General features: G+C 40.6%; 1 protein-coding gene across 2 annotated transcripts in view; it reads left to right on the top strand.

Annotated features, from left to right (window-relative positions):
- Window positions 1–218: 218 nt before the first annotated feature.
- The window catches only part of pdgfd (platelet derived growth factor d), a 51225-nt gene continuing 35385 nt past the window's right edge, over window positions 219–16058 (top strand). For both annotated transcript variants that reach the window (XM_019276131.2, XM_019276130.2), the window contains exon 1: window positions 219–832. In XM_019276131.2, the coding sequence (XP_019131676.2) occupies window positions 712–832 (121 nt within the window). In that variant the 5' untranslated portion in view covers window positions 219–711. The remainder of the gene's footprint in view (window positions 833–16058) is intronic.

Below are 16058 nucleotides of genomic sequence, written 5' to 3'. Positions count from 1 at the left end.
TCATGACCTCAATTCTGGTGACAGAAGGGAGGTCAGCTGTTTCCTTAGCTGTCTACCACTCAACTTCACCCCCCCCCACCTCCTGAGTGAGCTCATGGTTTGTTTCCTCTCCTGTGCCTAGCTGTGGTGACCCTCCCTGTGCTCAAAAATGTTCCCTCTCTGCCCTCCACCCCCAGCATCTTGCTCAGTTACACACCCACATTACACACAGACACACACACATCGTGAACGCGCACCGCCGGGTTGGCAAACTTTGACGCGCTGACTCCAATAGCGCAGACGCGTCAGATAGAAAGTAGTAAACTATGCTGGATATTTCTCAGTGACTGGACAGAATTTATTTACTTCACGCAGATAAGAAGTTTGGCGCCTGTACGCTCATGTCTGACCGTGAACGGAGCTATATTAACCTCCACCTGCACTTCATAGTTTCGGAGTTTTGCTCTCTGTGTCTGTGGGCGCGTAACTTTCAGAAGAAGACAAACACTTGGAATTTGGGTACACTTTGGCACAAGACGGGACATCGAGTGCGCCAGGCGACAGGCAGACATAGGAGTCTTATTTTGCGGGCAGAGAAGAGATTAAAGTTTGAAGTTAATGAATGGAAAATTAGTTTTGACAAAAACTTTTTAGATCACGGGGTTAGATTTTATTTGAACCACTAGAAAGTTACTAAAAGCTCTGTAAGGCGTCTTTTGTAGTGTTATCACCATGAATGGACCGGTGGTTTTCCAGATGTGGATGGTTTTATTGTTTTTGGGGACTATGACCGGGGTCGGCAGGGCTCAGGTCTCCACCGCCAGAGTGATGAGGGGCAACATCAGGAGAGACGGTGAGATGTCTTTATTATTTCTCTCTGTTGTTGTTGTTGTGCTTGTTGCTTGTGCGTTTAGTACATCTTTACTGCTGAAACTGCCTCTGTGTGATATAGTGAGAATATTGCTGGGAAGTCTATATAGTTATAACTGTTTTGTCTGTCTTCAGTGGTATCATTACTGTAGATGATGAAAGTTTAGATAACTGGATCATGGATACATGCATCATTAGATCTATTTTTGTCCTTTATGTTCTTTCCCAGATGTAAACTACTGTATAATACTTTTCACTTGTCCTGTGGTAGCTTTACAGAGTACACTTAATATGAGCAACAATTCTATTCAAGTATGGCAAATGACTGATTTTGGTGTTGTAGTGACTGACCTGTTGAGAGAGAGAGAAGGCAGAAACAGAGTGGAGACTGTTGACTGAGAAGGAGAAAAGTGGGTGCAAAAGAAGGTGTGGAGAAAGAGGAAGCACAAAGTCTTTTGGAGCAGGAGCTGTTACAATTTTATTTTATTTTTTTAGATTTTGAAAACTTAATAAGGAGCATGCGTATGCCAGATAACTACCCAGTAAGAGTGAGACTTCTATCATTGTTGCAGTGCATCTCGCTTTCACTTAAGCTGAAGTCTTCAGATTCCCTCTGTCCTATCGAACTTCCTGCAGGTGTGCCATGCTTACTTTTCATTTGGCCCTGAGGCTAAAGTCACAGTGCTACAGTACCTTTGATTACACACACACACGCGCGCGCGCGCGCGCGCGCACACACACACACACACACACGCACACAGAGAGATACACAGCTGCAGGGTTGCTTTTGGCAGGGAAACATAAAAATACCACTGTATTAGGTTTTAACCTGGACGGCTACCCCTGAGGCCTGTTTAACCTCTCACTCCTCCTCTGTGTGTGTTTATAACCAAAGAATAACATGGAGCGACAAGTTGTGACTTCAAGTCTGACTGTCCACACATTGAGTAACCAGACTTTTGCTCCCCCATCAAATACCTCTAAAACTTTCTGAAGTTCAGATGATTTTTTTTTAAAATTGCATTTCATGAACAGAAATGTGTTGTGCATGGAGTCTAAATACACTCTGTTAAGTCAATATCAGAGGTCTGTTATTTTAACCTGAGTACGTAGCATCCACAGATGTTGGACTGATGGATTGCAACCTGTCAGAAGTAAAACAGTTGCTGGGTCTTGTCCAGTCACAAGTGTGTGTATGGCAATGCCACAAGACAGAGCAGACAGACAGGAGAGAAAACAAAGAAATGGCTTGTTACAAAATAAAAGTTGATACTGTAAGAATATGACAGCTGCACTTAATCTATTTGGTCAAGAGTCAAAATCCCAACAGGATAAAAAGTCTCTGTTCTCTCACTGAATGAGAAAAGGAACTGTATTAAGCAAGAAAGGTCATATGAAGGCAGCCTTAAAGCTCCAACATGCTTTTGTGAGTCTTTAGAAATGAGAGTTTTTATTAGCCGTTCTAACATTTTGTATAAGATCAGCATCTACAGAATATCTCCTCTGCAGTGAGTATTGTATGTCCCTATGAGTCATTACAAGTCTGCAGTAAAATGTGCACATCATTCTTAGTCGTTCTTATTCACTTTTCATTTTGTTTTTGCTTGCTTTCCTCCTACAGTTAAACACTTCACTTTGGCAACATTTGTCACTCTGGAAACATTTACACTTACTGCCTCATCGTAGCCTTTAAAAAGAAAAAGTTCTTCACTTCTTGGAGCAGGCGTGCTTCTCAGCATGTGTTTCAAACCCTCACTAGGCCTTGAATAAATAGTTTTTACTATAAACACATACTTAAGGTTTGTCTGTGTGGTTTGGAAAACTTTAAATCGGAAGAAAAAACTACTTTCACAGTTGCACATATCCCTGAGCTGTCTACACTTGCCATCTGTCAAACTAATCCAAATTTTCGGAACTCGCTGTGATGATGTTGTCAGGAAATGATTGGTTTAGTGCACTTAGTAAAGGAAAAAAGGCAGACACTTGCCGTAAAACATGCTTCATCTTAGTAGTAACTTGAAGTTGGACACTTAATTGCGTTGCACAGTTTCAGAGGATCAGCATTTTAATCACAGCTCTAGCAGCAGTCATTACAACATAGGAGTTGTTTAATTGTTCTATCACAGGAGCTTTAAAGATGAGATGGCATAACCTTTTTTCACTCACTGAAGCCAACCTTATGTTCTGTTAATATATTAAAAAAAAATCAGATTGACTTTATCAAAGTGAATTCTTTGATCTCTTGATGATCTTTCATTGCCCTAAACTGAGTCACTCTAATAGCTGCTATTGAGACAAATTGTTTTTTAGATGTTGCACACGCTTTTAACAGCTGTGTAATCCACTGCATGCAGTCCTACAGAAGTACACAGTGCCCACAAGTTATCTTTACATTTGTGTGTATGTGTGTGTGTGTGTGTTTCAATGTTTATGCATTTACAGTCAGCTTATGTGGAATATAAGAGCTTAGTTCTGAGCTGAGTTGATTGACTGCCGCTTATTAGCTTTGTTTCCATGTGCAGGATTGAACCTGACGATTGAGGCTCTGCAGCTTTCACTCATCCTTTTACCATTGTGAATGTGCCTGTGTGTGTACCCTTGTGTATTATATGTGTGTGTGTATGTGTGTGTGTGAGCGCTCAGACTGAATGTCTTAGCTCACTTCAAGGAATTCCCCCCAAGGTTTTTTCTCCTGTGTTTGTTCAGCATTTTGCTCGTTCTTTTTTCGCCAGTGAAGTGTGTCTGTGTGTGCATTAAAGAGGTTGTAGGGGGTGAGACAGGGGGACAGAGTGTATTTGTAGAAAAGGAAACAGACAAATACACATGTAAACACACAGAACAAAGTAAACACTCTTTGGCCTTTCTGCCCTGAACAACTTATCATCTCTGCTGAAGAGACCGGATGACCCAGATAGAATAAAACCTATTACACATTACTGCATGTGTGTGTGTGTGTGTGTGTGTGTGTGTGTGTGTGTGTGTGTGTGTGTGTGTAAAAGCAGCATTTGCAGGAAGGGAAATATCTACGTGTGTATGCAGGCACAGACAGAAACAAGCATACGGTAGTCAGACACTGACACCATCACCCAGACACAAGCAGTTAGAAGGTAAACTATCATCCTATTTACTACTAAAAACACAAACTATCGCACATTTAACTGTATTCATGTGGTGTGGCTCACAAACGTAGTACCATATGAGTTTTTCCGACTGGATTGTATCAATTTCCAATCCACGCAAATCTTTGACACATATTCTGTCCTTCGACGTTCAGAATCCAATAGTTCATCTTCCACAACCTATTATGCTTATCAGAGTCACGGAGTGCTGGAGCAAAACCCATCTGGCGAGAGGCAGGGTACACCCCGTACAAGTCGTCAGTACATCACAGGGCTAACACATGGAGACAAACAATCATTCATGCTCACAGTCACAGTCAATTTTAAATTCACTAGTTAACCTATAAACCTGCATGTTTTTGGACTGTGGGAGGAAGCTGGGGTACCCAGAGAGAACCCACACATGCATACAGAAAAGAAGGCACTGTCGCCTCACAGCCTTCTTGCTAACTGCTTAATTCACACCAAAGCCACCAGAAATCAACAATATTTTTATACAATTAATTAATTAATTGTAATTTCCAGTGTTATGTAATGCTGAAAACGTTCAGCAGTTTTCATTAGATGAATTTATTAATTCATTTCTTCCAGCCATGTAGGGATGCTTGTATCACAGTCAATCCTGCAAGTCAAAATCACATAGAGAAAATACCATGCAGCTTTACTTGAATAGCTAAAATACTCTATACACATTCCTATTCATCCATGTTTATTCACATTTTTCCTTTTCACATTTAATTCCACAGAATACCTGGACTACTACAACTGTTCACTGTTGTACAAACACATGAACACACACACACACACACACACTGAGGTGATGCACAACATGAGCACCAGCGAATGTGTCAAATACTTTGGAGATTTAAGTGCACTGTTATCTTTTGTAACCATGTTGACTTTAAAACTAAAACTAACTAACTAAAATTACGCAACAATTACTTACACACACTTACTCATGTGTGAAAGTACACACACACACACACACGGACTCACACGCACACACTGCAAACATACAGTGTTTGTATCATTCAGTCATTATGCTCACTGTGTTAAACAGAGAAAATAACTTCTGTTTAGTTACAGAACCACATTATGTTTTATAAAGGCTCCTGGCATATCTTTCTGATTCCTCTGTTTCTTTCTTCCGATAGTTCCTCTCTTATCTGTTGCCTTCCTCTCTCAGTGCTGTCTTATCAGTCTATGCCTCGCTACATATCACTCCATCTCTCCAGATCCTCCTCTTTCAATCTCTCCCTTTCTCATTTCTGTCTTTATCTCGCCCCCCCACCTCCCGTCTGTTTCAGCTCCTTTTAATGAAAAGCTATTTCGTACCTGTGGCTGTGTGAGCAAATATAATGTGGCAAACAGTGTCACAGACACGCACGCCAGCACAGTGACACAAAACAAAGGCAATACATTTAGTCTACCTTTTATAAACCAACAGACATTTCAAAATCCATTGTGCCTGCACTTCATTTACACTATAAAACGACTATAAAGACAGAGAAATTAACAGGAAGCTACACGGTAACACGAACATTATGCACAGAAGACCAACATGGTTGTGCTCACAAAAGCATGTGTGCTCTCATACTTTTGAGCTAGGCGTTGGTGATATCAGTGGGTGTGATGTGTGATGACTGTGTCTGAGAACTCAAAGTGGCCTTGCCTCTGATAACACACGGGAACACACACGTAGAGAATATACAGTCATTCAAAACATGCTTGAGCAGCCAAACATAAAATGTGCAGAGAGAGAGAGACTCACCCCATCTCACCCCAAGGGATGTCAAATATATGCCCCACGAGCCAGCCCACTGAATGATTCTGAATGAAGTGTGAAAACTGCTGATTTTTCAATAAAATTTGCTGCTCTTCCTGATCTGTCCACTTGATAAAGAAATAGGTAAAATGCCATATTGTTCGGTTTCAAAATATGTGTTGCAACATGTAGATCTTTGTAGATGCACAGTGATTTGTAAATTGAAATGCAATAAGACTGAATGTTGGAAAAACTGATATATGACTGAATGTAATATTTAAAACTTATTTCTCTTAATAATTGTGAACTTTTTCAGAATGTATTTTTACATCTTTACACTGAAAGAAAGGGAACAATTTGGAGCTGCTGTTTGTCATTTATAGGTTATTACACAATGGATTTAGTGGTCTGGCCCTCTTAAGATCAAATTGGCTCTATGTGGCCCTTCCTCCGCAGCTCCAGCAGATGTAATTTATCCATTTGTGGATGATTACATTTTCATTTTCTGAGCACTAAAAGTTGAGATTACTAAAAGTTCATTCTTAATCTTGGAAACAGCAGTTGACATCCCACATTTTTTTCTAAATGTAAACTAATCTAAATATAATTTGTTAAAGAAAAAAAAAAGAAGACAGACCTTAATGTATCCTTTATCTGTGCTTTGAGGTGCAGGAAAACACATTTGCCTGTGGACAGCTATCAGCCTGGTTAAATCAATGGGTTCAATGGGTTCCAAATGTTTTTTGTGTCACCGTGTGTGAGACAGCAGGGAGGAGGTGTCACTGAGGTTACTGGAATACATGAGTCACTCTCAGGACAACCGACATGAATTACTCCTCACCCGCCCACCCATCCAGGCCGACACACACACTTAAACACACAATTACAGGATCTCCCTTCCAAGGGAATCCCCCAATAAACACTTCCCAAACGCACACACACACACACACACACACATTTTTCACAAGAATAGCATGAGCCAAAGTTACCCCACCCCTAAATATTTGGCAGACAGTCTTTTCCTCTCTTGCACAGAGAACATAGGGTGGTGACCACTTAGACAGATTGACGGGAGAGGAGTGTGTGCAACAAGAAAGAGGCAAAGAGTGAGATGATGCCCTGGAAATTGAGTGGAGATAGGTGTTGGCTCATATGTGTGTGGTTGTGTTCAGGTTTTAGGAGGAGAGGCCAGCAGGAGAAAGGTGAAAGTTTAGAAGGGAGCTTAGAAGAGTTAGAGGGCACAGAGGAGGAGGAGAGGGAAAAGGTGCATAGAGAGAGATATGCCAAGTCAAAAGACCTGTCCCTCGACTTTTCTGCCCCGTCAGCTTGGAAAGAGAGATAGTAAGACCAACGGCAAGCCAAATGGACAGAGTATAAAAGAGGAGATGGAAGGAAGCAGAACTGATAGAGGAGTGCAGGGGGGAAAGATAAGGTATTTCTGGAGAGGAGAGCATACTGGGTATAGTGCCAAACATCAGCAGATTATCTGATCAAAAGATCAGATAATCTGCTGATGTTTGGCATAAAGCATAAAGCAAAAGAAAAAAAGAAAAAAAAAGAAGAAGGCATGACCATGATTCAGTCAACATGTTGAAGGCTACAGACAAATCCAGCTTCCCAGACTGGGAGGGGCAAATTCGGGCACACTCATTGAAGTGGAAACTTCAAATAATTAAGCTTCTTCACCTTGTGCCCCGTATGTGATTGTTTAAAAGAACAATGAATTCCTTGAGATTATCCAAATATACAGAATATCCTTATGCTGAAAAACAATTAATTGTGAGTGCAAGTAACAGCCATCATTACTTGTTATCTCCTATTAAAATGAAGTCAATTATAATGAGGAGTTTTAGATAATAAAACAAGCAAACAAACTGATGTGGACTTTCAAAAGCAAAGGCAATGCTTATAAATCGCTGTGCTTCAGTTGCATGTAAAGAATTTAAAAGCAAAACTACCCCAACCCCATAGTACAGCTAAATCCAGTGTTGGCATTATGGGAGACATGAGGATTGTTCTGTACATGCCTTTTTTTGTGTATTTTGCAGAGGTGACAAAAGTATACACATTCTTTATTCAAGTAGAAGTACAGATACTTGTGTAAAAATATAAGTCTCTGGTAGACGTACTGATTAAACTTATTTTGTCAAATAAAAGTGAAACAGTAGAGGCTCTGCTGACTTTATTTCTCTGTAGGACATTTATACCGGTTGTGTCTGTACAAAGCTGACTAAAACTTTAAATAGGATTGAGTCTCCCTCTGTTCTTTTTCATCACGTTACGTCTGTCACACATGATATGCAAAAAAATAAACCAATCGATAATGCCCCTCAAGTGCATTAAAATTAAAGTAATGACCCAAAACCGCACACTTCTATGCTGTTAGCTTACGCAAACTTAAAGCATTAGTTTGACATTTTCACTTATTTGTCTTTCTGCTGAGACGTAGATTAGAAGATCGATACCACTCTTCAAAATCCACCTACCAGCACCTCTAAAACTTATTACTTAAAGGACAGCTTTGGTATTTTTCAACCTAGACCACATTTTCCCATGTTTTTTTTTGTCTCTAAGCGACTAATGGGGACAACAATTTCTGAAATTGGTCCAGTATTGAGTGAGAGTGATGCAGTGAGCGGCTATAAAACGAGCTGCAATGTTCCTTCTGGGCAATTGCATGCACACTGTCAAAGTATGTCCACAAAAGTGCTTGTTTTTGCTGCTGACAGGCTCTGATTGTTTTGAGTTTCTGACAAAATTGTGGAAAGGATCCGACGTAACCAACATGTTAAAACACCAAAGTCCCACAATCACACAAATAAAACTGCGTGATCGAGGCAGTGGTAGACGAACAACATTGCTCTGCAAGGTAAAATGACTGTTTTTGTCAATAGAGTCTGGTGGCTTTGGACAGAGTAACGGCTGTTTCTGGTTAAGTAAAAAAGAATCTTGCTCTTTAATATAAAAACCTCTCTCACAGATATATATCACTGGATAATGCAACTGACCATGTCTGCTTACTTTGTGTTTACTGTGTACCTACTCATCTACTATCTACATTACATAGCCTGACAACTCTTTCAGTTACTCATCAATGCAACTTGTTTTGATTTCTTCAAACTTAACTCCACTGTGTTCTGTCTTCTTTTGACTACACTAACTCAATTTGCTTCTCCGAAATTGAGCCGAGTTGAGGATACAGTATACTGTAGAGGAGAATTAGAGTGCTGGCCTGAAAAGAAAGAGAAAGGGAGACAGATGTGTAGTCCTTGTAGAGCGTCGTCAGTCTTGTAGCTGAGCCATCTGACTGGTACAGTGGATGCAGATAACAGAGGAGCAGGAAAATGAGACAGAGAAAGAATGAGGTGGAGAGTGCTTGGAGAAAGCGAGACAGGATGAGAGAGATGCAGGGAGCAACAAAGAAAGAAAGCGATTAGGACAGTGGATGAAAGAGAAGAGAGGACGAAATGAGGAACATGAAGAGAATAAAGATGGCAAAGAATTTTTGGGAGGACGGCAGGGAGCTAGAAAGAGAGAGGGGAAGAGGAATTAACGAACAGAACTGGAAAAAGTGAGAGAATAAACAAGTGAAAAGTTATAATTGAAGGAGAGATGAGAGGTTGAGCAGGGTAACGCAGAGAGGAGGAACCGAATGAGGGGGAGGAGTGAGACGGTGTAGCCTGCCAATATATGAGTTTGTGAAAAATAGCTGACAAGCAGGTGAAAGAATGAGGGAGAGAGAGGGGGAGAGGGATAAAATGAGGTGAACTGAGTAAGGGAGTGATGGATATGGAAAGTGGCATAGTGAAGGTGTGAAAAGAGTGATAGAGAGTGAGTGCGCGGCTTTGCAAAAGAGAAATAGTGGAGTGGGAGGGAGTGTGCTGAATAAGCAGTGAAAGTGAAGAGACTGAAATGAAGAGCATAGAAGGAGAGAAAAGTTTGGAACAAGTGGGGGAGTTTGTGAACACGTAGGGAGGCACCTCCAATACTGAGTGAAACACTGATGAATAAGAATGAAGGATAAGAGAGGCTAAATGCTCAGAGAGAGCGTGTGCAGTTTTAAAAAGATGTAGATTAGTTACACTGTGAGCTTCTCCCACTGTCTCAGTCCTTGACAGATAAACCTAATGTGACTGAACAGTAAATGTCAGAAAGAAGAATGGTGTTGTTTTGTGGGTTTGGGGATAGATGGTGGTGTAGAAACTGTGTGCAAACTGAAGTGCAGTAACATCCTTTAACCTAGAGCAAACATCTGTACAAGCACTCTCTCTCTGGAACTTCACTTAATCTGTTTAAATGAAGTATAGCAAGGAAAATTCTTTTGTGCATTTACTACTATAAAATATGAAATGTAGAAAAAGTGATATTCCAAAAACCACTCAGCTGTGTAAGAGACTTTCAGCTCAGTCTCGATAGTTGACTTTACAAATGCACCATTTACATAGAACCCTTTCATATAGACTCAAAGTGAGTCCTGGATCCAATCACAAACATACATTTTGGGTGACAAATTAAAGGCAATAGCAACTCGACCACCATGAGCTGCCAGAGCACCGTCAAGTAAAATACATCACACTTGATATTTACACAAATAACTCTAGTGTATAACAGTGCCTCTGTAGTTGCAGCTGGCGTGTTAATTACATTGATATCCCCTCAGGAAAGGTGTTGCATGGAAACAGACTCTCTGAGGAGATTGTCTGGGAAATTAAAAGGATCTCGAGTGAAGCTATTTGGCAGTTATTTGGATTTAAGGTGGATAAGAACAGAAAGACGGCTGATCTGGATCAAGCTATAGGTAAAGTATGTATGTACCAAAAGGGCAGGTGTTCATTTACTGATTTGCAAACACAGTTTAACATCCTCAGCATGACCATGTACTGTATTCATTTCCAACCTAGACAAACTAAACATAAGCATGTTCGTATGGGCAGATTGATAGTAATTTTTGTTTGTATTCCACCGACTAAAGTTAGTATCTATTGAGCATCAGCCTACTCAACTCTATGAAAGTCTTCAGGGACTTGCAGTCTCTGCCTGTGGCATAGAAATGGAGTCAAGCAAACCTGTTAATTAATGATTAGTTGATCGTTTATGTCTTTTATTATGTATTATTATATTATGTATAAATTAGCTGGTTCCATTGTATCAAATGTGGTTAGTTGATAGTTTTCTCTGTCTTATGTCTTTGTAAATACAACATCCTTTTTTATTTAGTTACTTTTAGTCAATCAAAACGAGCTGGTTCTGAGAACAGATGAATCTTCAGAGACAGAGCTGATGCAGGCAGCACACTGCACACTGCAATGCACTGCTTCCTTTACACACGTCACTGCAACATAAACCTTTGCAACAGGGCTTGTATTTAGGCTGAGGGTTCAATTCAGTTTTTTTACTGCACTGCCCACCTGAAAACTCTGCTGTAACTGCTGCGTTCACTAGGTGCTGCTGCTGTTCATAAGGCATTTTATCAGCCTGGCATAACCTGACTAGTGCAGAATTTAGCAATCAAGTCATTCATTGTGTGTGAAATGATTTGTGTGGAATCTCTGTGAAATCTCACAGGAGGTATAAAACACACCAATGAATCGATACCTTCTGAATCTTTAAAGTAAAAGATACAAAGCCTGAAAAAAAATGGTATGACGCCAGTGGGTTTCTGCTACCAGGGCTAAGTGAGGGTGAGAACATGACAAATGTCAGAAATGACACTGCAGAAAGATGAGAGCAGGAGCTTCTTTCACCCCAGGAGATTCATCCCTGCTGAAGGAAAGAGATAAACACTGTGTATTTATATTGTGTGTTTTATGTGTGTGCGTGTGTGTGTGTGTGTGTGTCTGAGAGACAAAGAGAGAAAGAGAAATCCTCTAGTGCACTGTGAGATCTATGTCTTTGTTACTCTGACAATGGTGCTCTGACACAAATGAAAAAGATTTTTTTTCCCTCCTCTGTCAAACACTTTTATCTTTTTCTCTCCAACTGTCAGCGTTTCTCCCCATATTTCCCTCACTCGTTCTGATTCTCCATTTGTGTATCTCAGCATTTCTCCCGCTGTCTCTCTCTCTCTCTCCTCTCTGTCTCCTCTTGTCTTCATTAGCTTCCTCTCTCCTGTTTTCATTTCATCATTTACTCTCTGAATTTGGTATCTGAGTGGCAGAGAGTGAGAAAGGAAGAGCCACGAGTGCATACAAATACAGAGGAGAGAGAGAGACAGAGGGGGAAAAATGGGAATAGGGGACATAGATAGGAGCACAGAATAAATGGGAGAGGGAATTGTTAGTAGGATATCAGAGAGGAAAAATGAGAGAGGCAGAAATAAAAGTTAAGAGGCAGAAAAAAGGAGCAGAAGAGAGAGAATTTAAAAGGAGGAGGGGAAAGAAATGGCAGGAGGATGGTGTTATGTGCTACTGTGAAGCCTGCAGCGGGATAAGTGATCCCAGTGGTGGATAGAAGGTCAGATACACACTGACAGGCAGACCACTGCTTAACCCTGCGCTCTGACCACACACACACTTGGGCACAACCGTCCCTGACACACACACACACACACATATGCATATACACAAACACACGCACACAAGCACACACAACACAGAGCTGATGTGAGGCAGACAGACTGAGAGCAGGACGCCTGTCAAAACATCAGCATCTGCTCAGCATCACACACAACGCTCAGAGCAAACAGCACACAAACATACATCTAGCAAACGGCGTCCAAGCAGCCCTCAGAGGGATCAAGGCTGATATTTGATAAACTTGTGCTACCACAGCTGGGGCTTAGCTAAAACACACAGAGACACACACACACACACACACAGTCCAGAAACAGCCCATTACACAGTTTTTCATAAAGTTATGAAGTTATGTGTCGAAACAAAGTCTTTGAGAGAGGAAGGAAACTGAATTTGTCTGCTGCTATTACATTTGATGTTTATTATAGTGTGACTGCATATACTGTATATAGCCTTAGAAGTGTGTTTTATTCCGTGCACATACTTATATATCAGCGTGTGTGTGAGAGAGAGAGAGAGAGAGAGAATGCAGAGCTAATTGATTGTCCTCGTCAGCCCTGCTGTTCAGACTGCAGTAGCTGTCAGCAGGAGCCAACTGCTACTCTAACAAGACTTACAAACACACACACACACACACACACACACTTTCATAGCCTCACACACACACACACGCACACATTAGTCCTTAATGTAGAAACAGACACACAGATTTGCTTCAATGTACACACACAGATATAAATCCATAAAATGCGCGTGGTGTGATTGTGCCTAAGCCGTCGGTCTTGACATTTGCCAGTTTGAATGGCAGACGTTAGAAATATCTGAAGAATCCCCTGACATTTCTTCATACGTGACAAGTGTAACAAAGGCCCAGCCCTTAATCCAACCTTAAGCCTGACAGATATTCACCCTCTGTTTGATTTACTGATCTGTGATTTGCTCCATTATCACAGGTACAATATCGAACGTGGATGATAACGCACGTCACACATAACGCTCTGCATCAAGCCACACATACTGTACAGACACACACGAATAGGGGGAATATTGTTGATGAAGTGTTGGTAAATACACTCCATCACAGTGTAGAAGGTTACACAGGGACAAAGCCCTCTCATCCCTCATCCTTTGCTTCTCTCCATCCTGCCCCTCCTCACAATCTGTCGTTACAACTTGAGCCGTCTCCTCACACCCACCTGCTTTCATAGATTTCTGTCTTATCTATCACTCCTTTCCCCCCTTTCCTCCATGCCTTCTCTGTCTCTCTTTTTCTCATGCGCCTCTCTTCTCAATTTTTTCCCAGGAAATTGTTTTTCATCCACCACATATAGCGTGATCGAGCTTTCTGTCCTCCTCCATGCTTCCGTTTGTGCAACAGTTCAACTGTGAATGTGTATAATGCAGCATGTGTGCATGTAGGCATGTGCAAGACCACATGGGCCCTAAGTGAATGTGTGTTTCTCTGCGACTGACTGAAAGTTTGAACATGTTGTTGTGCCTGTTGTCTTGTGGATACATTTTTATTATGCATAAGTGAGCACCTGTGACCAGCATAAATGTTAACCTTTGGTTACTATTTTTCATAAAAATTTTGTGTTAAAAGCTTCTCCATGTAACTTTAATCCAGCCATCACGATACTACTGACATCCCTTTACTGCAGTATGAATCAAGTTGTTTCCACTCACAATCATATTCTAAATGTAATTGTAACTTATTTATCAATAATGTTAGCTTTGGTCTACAGTCGTCCCTCGCTATATCGCGGTTCACTTTTCGCGGACTCGCTGTTTCACGGATTTTTTTCAGTGTAATTTTGCATGCTTTTTTTTTACAGCGTACTGTACAGTATGAACGCGCATTGTGTTCTGCGTCCTGATTGGCTAAGGGAGAACCGCACATGTGTTCTGCGTCCTGTTTAAGGGAGTACTGTACGAAATGCGTGTAAAAATGTGTATAAAAGTGTGTGGTTAGGGGTTTTACGGCCTTAAAACATGTATAATAATTGTAAAACTTACTTCGCGGATTTCGTTTATTGTGGGTTATTTTTAGAACGTATCCCCCGCGATAAACGAGGGACCACTGTATTACAGTTAGCTCGTTGACTCATGCCTTGCATCGCTCTTGACTAGTAGAAAACAATTGTTAAATTGATATATTTGCTTTATATTGTTACATCATTTATTTTTGGCTAAAATCAACACTATTGTACTAGCTAGTAATTTGCCCATGTTAGCAAGCAAGCTCACTCAGCCAGTTAAAACCACAATATCTACTGTGTCTATTGTCTATACAATAGACAATAGACTATTATTGTCTATTGTGTTTTTAGTGTACTATTTCATATTGTTTTGCTGATTTGATGTTCTTTTTTATGTAAAGTGTCTTTGAGAACCTTGAAAGGTGCTAATAAAAGGTATTATTATTATTATTATTATTATTATTATTATTATTATTATTATCATTATTAATAATATAACAATATATCCCACATGTTTTTCAGTAATGTTAGCTTTGACTTTGTTGCTGGATTTTGGTGGGTGGCGGTTGTTTGTTAACGTTAGCGGACTCCATTTCTAAAGCTAACGTTAGCTTGCATTGCACACTGTTGACGCTGTAGGCAATGCAGAGAGAGAAGGCACACTCGAAACTCACATGCTCTGGGTTTTCTCCGAAAATCTGTGCTGAGTCCTTCACATATAAATGAGCACACAGACTGTTATAGAAAGTCATGAAAAGGTACATTTTAAAGTGACGTCACAATCTGTTCACCCATTACAAATAAAAGTGATTAAAAACATAAAATGACCATGAAAAATGCTTTTGAATCTTAAATATGGTGCATTTAAATCTGTTTAGTGAAGCAAAGTGACTGATACAAGAGTCAGTAGTACCTAACTGGTGTGTCATAATGCATTGTTATCAGGGCAGATGTGTCGACTATGAAACATGCTTTAATCTGCATTGATTATGCATTTCATCCCCATCGCTTGCTGTGAGACTCAATCCCATTATTGCACAGATGGGCTACCTACTATCTTTATGTGCTCCAGTCTCCCTCTCCCTCTCCCTCCCTCTCTTTCCTTCTCCCTCCCTGCATCTGCACTGTTCAGTTTAAGTGTCTCCATGTGTGCGTCAATGAATATGTATGTTTTTGGTGTGCACGTATCTTCGTGTGTCTATCTTTGTGTGTCTGCCGCCTTTGCATTTGCGTGGTGTGTGTGTCTGTGTGGGAGCTGTTCAGCTACCGTGTCTCCACTGACCTGTCCTCAGTGCTGACTCAGCAATTTAGAGAGGGTCCCCTCTGCATTATTCAGCAAGCTTAGCCAAGGTGTTAAACAGGAGCGCATCACGGCAGAAGTTGGGAGCATGCTAAGTGGACTGGCACAAGACAAGGAGAATGCAGAGATGTTAGTTTAGCACGATACAGAGATTAGCTTGTAGAAACAAGACTAAAGCTGTGTCCTAGTTCCATTCAAATGAATTTTAACTTGGATTTAAGGATACGAGTGTGTGTGTGTGTGTGACAGATGTTAGGATGCATGTTAAACTTACTTTATTTTTGAGTGTTGGATGTGTTCATGGACACACTCACCCGAAAGAAATGCAGATGATTGTGACAGTAAAAACATCATTTAAAGATGCTCCAAATACATCATGGAATATAAAACAGCGTTTACTCCATGCTTTGTCTGTGGTGTGAGGTTGAATTCATTAGTGGCTTAAATGCACAAACCTCAGGCAGAAATCTCCAGGAAAAATCTGTATGCCGTTGTTTTCCACATATCTTATTAGCACCGTTTCATGTATTCTCA

Source organism: Larimichthys crocea, chromosome VII, assembly GCF_000972845.2.
Source record: "Larimichthys crocea isolate SSNF chromosome VII, L_crocea_2.0, whole genome shotgun sequence".
NCBI lineage: Eukaryota > Metazoa > Chordata > Actinopteri > Sciaenidae > Larimichthys > Larimichthys crocea.
The sequence above is the reverse complement of the archived record's forward strand: the minus strand, read 5'-3'. Positions and strand labels throughout refer to the sequence as shown.